Below are 8830 nucleotides of genomic sequence, written 5' to 3' on the forward strand. Positions count from 1 at the left end.
TAATAATAATAATATTAATAATAATAAATAATTAAATAAAAATAAAAGCTAATGATAATAATAATAATAATAATAATAATAATAAAATAATTAAATAAAAATAAAAGCTAATGATAATAATAATAATAATAATAATAATAATAATAATAATAATAATAATAAATAATTAAATAAAAATAAAAGCTAATGATAATAATAATAATAATAATAATAATAAATAATTAAATAAAAATAAAAGCTAATAATAATAATAATAATAATAATAATAATAAAATAATTAAATAAAAATGAAAGCTAATGATAATAATAATAATAATAATAATAATAATAATAATAATAATAATAATAAATAATTAAATAAAAATAAAAGCTAATGATAATAATAATAATAATAATAATAATAAATAATTAAATAAAAATAAAAGCTAATAATAATAATAATAATAATAATAATAATAATAATAATAATAAATAACTAAATAAATAAATAAATAAAAATAAAAGCTAATGAAAAAGCTAAAAAAGCTTAAATACCCAGCAACAAATGATGCAATAGATGATAATTTTCTCTATTGACTAATAAAAAAAAGGCAAAGCTTAAATATTAAATATTAAATGAAATAATATTTAAATATAATATTTAAATCTAATTAAATATTATGTATTTATGAAAATGCACATGTCGCGCAAAAAAAAAAAAAAAAACGCAGGAAAAATCTCAAAGACGCTACGCCCAGGTGTGAATTTAAAGTGGATGGGCTTCCTTATGCTGTCGCGGGACAAAACGCATCGGGCAGGAGTGAATGGGGCTCTCGAAGGCGTGTCGCAGTTTTACTTTAAATAAAAAACGAACGCCCCAAACGACTTCGGAATATATCAGAGAGATTTATCCCCTGTCTACGTCGGACTCGAAGTCTAGCACAAGGCAGACGCTCCCTTATAGGAAGCAGTGGAGGGTGTTCTTGTCAGTCGGTGCCTGGGCCCTGCCATGTGACATCACAGGAGATCTGCAGCTACATTGTTGCAGAGTCAGGTCAGTAGTAATCCAGGCTGAGAGTGCGGTCAGCTGAGCCGCCCTTTCCTGCCAGGGAGGGGGGAGGGAGGGGGTCAGAGACCTTTTGGGGTGCAATGGGACAGATTGGCTGCAGGGGTCTAATATTCACCAGATAGCTATTAATTCAGAGTTGTTGGCTTTGTAGTCTACATTTAGAATTTCACACCTATCCCGGTTCTGTTAGCAATAATTATTATTATTATGCAGTCATCAGTTTATGCAGAACTTTACAACATAAAAGGGAGACAACACAGTTACAATACAATAAAATGCAAGAGGGCCCTGCTCGGTCAGAAGAGCTTACAATCTAATAGGGTTGGGCAAGTGGTACAAAAGGTCGTAACTGTGGGGGAATGAGCTGACGGAAATGGTAAAAGATTAACTAGAGGCGTTGACGGGCTTCCCTAAAGAGAAGAGTTTTCAGGGATCGCCTGAAGGCAGCAAGACTAGGAGATAGCCGGACAGGTTGGGGTGGAGAGTTCCAGAGGATGGGAGAGGCTCTGGAGAAATTCTGGAGACGAGCATGGGAGGAGGAGGCAGCTTGAGAGGTGGTCTTGAGAGGAGTGGAGAGGATGGTTTGGGAATGAGCTGATGGAAGGCAGCAAGACTAGGAGATAGCTGGACAGGTTGAGGTGGAGAGTTCCAGAGGATGGGAGAGGCTCTGGAGAAATTCCGGAGGTGACAGCTTAAGAGCAGGAGGTCTTGAGAGGAGCGGAGAAGACGGCTTGGGAATGAGATGATGGAAGCGGTAAAAGCCTTATTGGAGGCATGACGGGCTTCCCTGAAGAGATGAGTTTTCAGGGATCGCCTGAAGGCAGCAAGACTAGGAGATAGCCGGACAGGTTGGAGTAGAGAGTTCCAGAGGATGGGAGAGGCTCTGGAGAAATCCTGGAGGCAACAGCTTAAGAGCAGGAGGTCTTGAGAGGTCGGTTTGGGAATGAGCTGATGGAAGAGGTAAAAGCTTAATTGGAGGCATGACGGGCTTCCCTGGAAGAGATGAGTTTTCAGGGATCACCTGAAGGCAGCAAGAATAGGAGATAGACACACAGGTTGGGGTAGAGAGTTCCAGAGGATGGGTGAGGCTCTGGAGAAAAGCATGGGAGGAGGAGACAGCTTGAGAGCAGGAGGTCTTGGGAGGACGGTTGGGCTGTTATTTGGAGACAAGGTTGGTGAAGTAGCTCGGGGCAGAGTTGTCAATGGCTTTGGGTATGTTGAGGTTAGCATTTTGAATTGAATTCGCTGGGCGATCGGGAGGCAGTGTAGGGATTGGTGGAGAGGGGTGGCAGACCCTGAACGGTTGGTAAGGTAGTTGAGTCTGGCGGCAGCATTCATGATAGACTGAAGAGGGGATAACCTATGGAGGGGGTAGGCCTATGAGAAGGGATAATAATGATCTTCAACACAGACCAGGGGGGGTCTCCAAACTTTTGGGGGACCAGACGGTGGCCATTGGGAGTAGAAAAGGTTCCCGAAGTCAGTGGGAAAAACAATGCCACATCTTTGGTGTCATTGGGAGGGATTGTGCCCTTTTATTGGGGTCGGTGGGGACCGGATAAAAGCAAGCAAAGGGCCACAGTTTAAAGACCATTGATGTAGGCCTTCGAAAACAACTCAAGGGCTTCAACCCCAAAAAGAATGCTGGGGGCAAATAAGGTGAACGATAGACTCAGTACCCAAGAAAATTATAGCAATCGGATAAGGTTTCAAAATGTTTTTGGTTCATGAGAACCCTCATTTGGGGAACCATCATGGGCACTGGACTGCTGCCCAAACCATACTGTTAGACCATCATTTAGTGTCTATGGGCACGTTAAGCCAAGAGGGACCGGATCAGACTGATCATAGAAAATGGGTTTTGCCGAATGCTGCCCGTTTAGTAGGTGTACAGACCCGGGAACTCAGCTCAGGGATGGTGGGAAACCCTCATAATGGGCACAGCGGGTGTACAGACCCAGGAACTCAGCACAGGGATGGTGGGAACTCCTCATAATGGGCACAGCAGGTGTACAGACCCGGGAACTCAGCACAAGGAATAGTGGGAACCCCCCATAATGGGCACATCAGGCGTACAGACCTGGGAACTCAGCTCAGGGATGGTAGGAACCCCTCATAATGGGGACAGCAGGTGTACAGACCTGGGAACTTGGCACAGGGATGGTGGGAATCCCTCATAATGGGCACAAAAGGTGTACAGACCCGGGAACTCAGCACAGGGATGGTGGGAACCCCTCATATTGGGCACATCAGGTGTACAGACCCGGGAACTCAGCACAGGGATGGTGGGAACCCCTCATAATGGGCACAGCAGGCGTACAGACCCGGGAATTCAGCACAGGGATGGTGGTAACCCCTCATAATGGGCACAGCAGATGTAAAGAGACCGGAACTCAGCACAGGGATGGTGGGAACCCCTCATAATGGAAAAAAAAATTAAGAAATAAAATGCTTGCTTTCACTTTCTTACATCCTGCTGTGCTGATCTCTTGTAGTCACTTCCTGCCTGCATGGTATTTCTCGGGGTGGGTTTGCCAATGGTGACTCCAGTGGACCACGCCTGTGTAATTTGTATACTGAAACGGCTCCTTGAATTCGTTGGAAGCCGCCGGGACAAGGGTGACAACGCAGCTGAACAATTGGGAGACGGGGACAGAGCGTTGTCACCCTATAACGGGAAGTGCCTGAGCAGGGATCCCCATGGCAGGATCACCGGTGGTATTATTTGAAAACGACTTTTGAAAAGGCATTACTATGGTAAATCTTATATTTAGGATCGCCCCGCGGTGAGGCAGTTTTTCGGTGTCCGGTTACGCCCCTCCCAGCGTAGTATCTATATATAGATTAGCAGCTGTGTATACTGTGCTATCTATATCCCGATTTTGTGAATGTTGTTTTTTTTTTTTTTTTTTTTTTTTTTTTTTTTTACCGTGAGTCACATGACAGGAAATTACCTTTGCTGCCCACCACCCCATGTAAGTGCCGTCCTGCAATCAGTACAACCTCAAACTTTTATTATTCAAGCGGCAGCTGCATTTTAAGGGTCTGTCCTTCTTTTTTTAATTTAAAAAAAAAACATATTTTGGCTGTGGGTGGAACTTGAATTTACTGCTGAAATTATATTTAGATTCTCAGTTGCCCAGTGATGAACTTTGTACTCTTCAAGTAGTCTCACTCCTGCTGCAGCAAGCACGATGTATTGGTTGATAGTGGGCTTTTGAATTAGACTAAAGCTCGTTGACTGTAGCCAGCATGCTGGAAATTCTCTGTCTCTGTGCAGTAAAATACCCCCTGTGCATTCACAACTGAGCATCGTGTTTTTTCAGTGTTTTTTTATTTTTTTGAGCGCTTGTGTACAGCGTTTTTAAAGTGTGTTTGAGCTTTAGCATTTTTTGATTAGCCAATAGAGAGAAATATCACCTGCTTCATCATTTGTTGCTATGTTTTTCCGATGTTTCAGCCGCTTTTATTTATTATTATTAATAATTTTTTATTATTATTATTATTATTATTATTATTATTATTATTTTTTACTATTTTTTTTTGTCTTTTTTTTGTAAGGGGTTAGGGTTTAATTTATGTATGTTTATTATTATTATTATTTATGTATTTACTTTTTATTTATTTTGTTAGGTTAAGGTTTAAGATTAGGGTAAGGTGGTTAATATTAGGGTTAAGGGTTGGGGGTTAGTGTTTTTTATTTATTTTTGTTTGTTTATTTATTTCATGTATTTATTTATTATTAGTTATTTACTTAGTGTTTTATTTATTCATGTTGTTAGGTTGAGGGGTTGGGTTAAGATTTAGGATTAAGGTTAATATTAAGGGTTGATATTAGTGTTAAGGTTTGGGGCTAGTGTTTGTTATTTATTTTTGTTGTTCTATTATTTATTTATTATTATTTAGTTACTTTATTGTTCATTTTTTTTTTTTTTTGTTAGGGTTAGGGATTAGAGTTTAATGCTAGGGTTAGGGGTTAAGATTACGGTTAGGGGGTTATTATTACGGTCAAGGGTTGGGGTTAGTTTTTATTTGATTTATTTTTGTTATTTTATTATTTATTAGTATTATTATTTACTTATTATTTATTTATTTTGTTAGGTTAGGGTTTAAGATTAGGGTTAGGTGGTAAATATTAGGGTTAAGGGTTTGGGGTTCGTGTTTTTTTGTTATTTTATTTATTTATTATTAGTTATTTACTTAGTGTTTTATTTATTCATGTTGTTAGGTTGAGGGGTTGGGTTAGGGTTTAGGATTAGGGTTAATATTAGGGGTTGATATTAGGTTTAAGGGTTGGAGCTAGTATTTGTTTATTTTTGCTATTTTATTATTTATTAGTATTATTATTTATTTATTTTGCTAGGTTAGGGTTTAATATTAGGGTTAGGGGGGTTAATATTACGGTCAAGAGTTGGGGTTAGTGTTTTATTTTATTTATTTCTGCTATTTTATCTTTTATTAGTATTATTATTTACCTATTATTATTATTATTTTGAATTTATTTTGTTAGGTTAGGGTTTAATATTGGGGTTAGGGTTTAAGATTAGGGTTAGGGGGTTAATATTACGGTCAAGGGTTGGGGGTTAGTGTTTTATTTTATTTATTTTTGCTATTTTATCATTTATTAGTATTATTATTTACCTATTATTATTATTATTATTCATTTATTTTGTTAGGTTAGGGTTTAATATTAGGGTTAGGGGTTAAGATTAGGGTTAGGGGGTTAATATTATGGCCAAGGGTTGGGGTTAGTGTTTATTTTATTTATTTTTGCTATTTTATTATTTATATTATTATTTATTTATTATTTATTTATTTTGTTAGGTTAGGGTTTAATAGTAGGGTTAGGGGGTTAATATTACGGTCAAGGGTTGGGGTTTAGTGTTTTATTTTATTTATTTTTGCTATTTTATCAATTATTAGTATTATTATTTACCTATTATTATTCATTTATTTTGTTAGGTTAGGGTTTAATATTAGGGTTAGGGGTTAAGATTAAGGTTAGGGGGTTAATATTACGGTCAAGGGTTGGGGTTAGTGTTTATTTTATTTATTTTTGCTATTTTATTATTTATATTATTATTTACTTATTTATTTATTTTGTTAGGTTAGGGTTTAATATTAGGGTTAGGGGGTTAATATTATGGTCAAGGGTTGGGTGTTAGTGTTTATTTTTGTTATTTTATTATTTATTATTAGTATTTATTATTAGTATTATTTATTTACTTATTTATTTTGTTGGGTTAGGGTTTAATATTAGGGTTAGGGGGGTTAATATTACGGTCAAGGGTTGGGGGTTAGTGTTTTATTTTATTTATTTTTGCTATTTTATCATTTATTAGTATTATTATTTACCTATTATTTTGTTAGGTTAGGGTTTAATACAATTAGGGTTAGGGGGTTAATATTAGAGTTAAGGGTTGGGGTTAGTGTTTTTTTATGTTATTTTTACTTTTTTATTATTATTATTATTATTATTATTATTAATATTTAAAAAAAAAAGTATATATACTTATTATTTTTGTTGGGTTAAAATTAGAGGTTAAGGTTTAATTTTAGGGTTGAATATTACGGTTAAAGGTTAGGGGTTAATAATATGGTAAAAGGTTGTGGTTTGTGTTTTTTATTTTATGTCTTCATTTATTTTCATTTAATTATTGTGTTTGAGCGGACAAACACTCAAAAACGTGTGACAAAACACAGTAAAGCGCCCAATACCACTTGAATACGTCAATAATTTCCATGCATTTCAATGGAACTAAAAATGTTTAAAAAAAAAAAACGCACTAATCTGCCCCGAAATGGAGCTCCAGAACTCGTAGCGGAGATGAGAACAAACTCCACAGAGAATAATTTTCTTTTTTCTTCTCCTCCAGCATTTTGGAGCTTCAAGCTACAAGTGGCTGAGGGGTGAATGGGGCCTTAGGATTTGGACTTGGTGAAGGGTGTAACAGCTCTGAGGTCCACCTGGAGGTAGAAGCCCTCTTAATGTTTTTGGTGATGGAGTTTTGCACTGACCTTGTTCCTTCCCATTTGTCTCCTGTCCAGGCACAGCGATGCCCCCGGTACCACCTCACAATTTCTCCTGGGTGGAGCCCGGACTCCTGGCTGGCATGGCAATGCCACGTCTCCCGGCACATTATGAATACATGTACGAAAATGGCATCCGACATCTGGTGATCCTGACGGAGCGCAAACCGCCGTACCACGACTCCTGCCCGGGAATCACCCTCCACCGGATCCGGATCATAGACTTCTGTCCACCCAGCCTGGAGCAAATCAAAACCTTCCTCAAGATTGTCGACGATGCCAAGGCCAAGGGAGAGGTGAGAGGACTCTTTTTATTCCCCTAACTCTCCTCTCCTGAAATACTCTGCTCTACTGGAGGAGTCTTCTCCTACCCCTAACTCTCCTCTCCTGAAATACTCTGCTCTACTGGAGGAGTCTTCTCCTACCCTTAACTCTCCTCTTCTGAAATACTCTGCTCTACTGGAGGAGTCTTCTCCTACCCTTAACTCTCCTCTTCTGAAATACTCTGCTCTACTGGAGGACTCTTCTCCTTCCCCTAACTCTCCTCTTCTGAAATACTCTACTCTACTGGAGGACTCTTCTTCTTCCCCTAACTCTCCTCTTCTGAAATACTCTACTCTACTGGAGGAGTCTTCTCCTTCCCCTAACTCTCCTCTCCTGAAATACTCTGCTCTACTGGAGGACTCTTCTTCTTCCCCTAACTCTCCTCTCCTGAAATACTCTGCTCTACTGGAGGAGTCTTCTCCTACCCCTAACTCTCCTCTCCTGAAATACTCTGCTCTACTGGAAGAGTCTTCTCCTACCCTTAACTCTCCTCTTCTGAAATACTCTGCTCTACTGGAGGACTCTTCTCCTTCCCCTAACTCTCCTCTTCGGAAATACTCTACTCTACTGGAGGAGTCTTCTCCTTCCCCTAACTCCCCTCTCCTAAAATACTCTGCTCTACTGGAGGACTCTTCTCCTACCCCTAACTCTGCTCTTCTGAAATACACTGCTCTACTGGAGGAGTCTTCTCCTACCCCTAACTCTCCTCTCTTGAAATACTCTGCTCTACTGGAGGACTCTTCTTCTTCCCCTAACTCTCCTCTTCTGAAATACACTGCTCTACTGGAGGACTCTTCTCCTTCCCCTAACTCTCCTCTTTTGAAATACTCTGCTCTACTGGAGGACTCCTTCTCCCATCTCTAACACTCCTCTTCTGAAATACTCTGCTCCACTGGAGGAGTCTTCTCCCCCTCCCATTGCTCTCTTCTCCTGAAATACTCTGCTCTACTGGTGGACTCTTCTTCTTCCCCTAACTCTCCTCTTCTGAAATACACTGCTCTACTGGAGGACTCCTTCTCCTTCCCCTAACTCTTCTCTCCTGAAATACTCTGCTCTACTGGAGGACTCTTCTTTCCCTAACTCTCCTCTTCTGAAATACTCTGCTCTACTGGAGGAGTCTTCTCCTACCCCTAACTCTCCTCTCCTGAAATACTCTACTCTACTGGAGAAGTCTTCTCCTACCCCTAATGCCTTCCCCTAACTCTCCTCTCCTGAAATACTCTGCTCTACTGGAGAACTCTTCTTATTCCCCTAACTCTCCTCTTCTGAAATATTCTGCTCTACTGGAGGAGTCTTCTCCTATCCTAACTCTCCTCTTCTAAAATACTCTACTCTACTGGAGAAGTCTTCTCCTACCCCTAATGCCTTCCCCTAACTCTCCTCTCTTGAAATACTCTGCTCTGCTGGAGGACTCTTCTCCTTCCCCTA

General features: G+C 39.1%; 1 protein-coding gene across 5 annotated transcripts in view; it reads left to right on the plus strand.

Annotated features, from left to right (window-relative positions):
• Nucleotides 1-891: 891 nt before the first annotated feature.
• DUSP23 (dual specificity phosphatase 23) overlaps nt 892-8830 on the plus strand; it is an 8659-nt gene continuing 720 nt past the window's right edge. The window contains exons 1-2 of one of the 5 annotated variants that reach the window (XM_077464121.1): nt 892-1033; nt 7097-7374. In XM_077464121.1, the coding sequence (XP_077320247.1) occupies nt 7105-7374 (270 nt within the window). In that variant the 5' untranslated portion in view covers nt 892-1033; nt 7097-7104. Of the gene's footprint in view, nt 1034-1562; nt 1603-3669; nt 3806-3968; nt 4092-7096; nt 7375-8830 lie in introns of those variants that run through there. The other 4 variants (XM_077464117.1, XM_077464120.1, XM_077464119.1 and 1 more) reach the window with 4 other exon arrangements.

The sequence above is a fragment of the Lithobates pipiens genome, unplaced genomic scaffold (assembly GCF_037356315.1).
Source record: "Lithobates pipiens isolate NorthernLeopardFrog02 unplaced genomic scaffold, aLitPip1_a1.2 Scaffold_30, whole genome shotgun sequence".
NCBI classification, from domain to species: domain Eukaryota; kingdom Metazoa; phylum Chordata; class Amphibia; order Anura; family Ranidae; genus Lithobates; species Lithobates pipiens.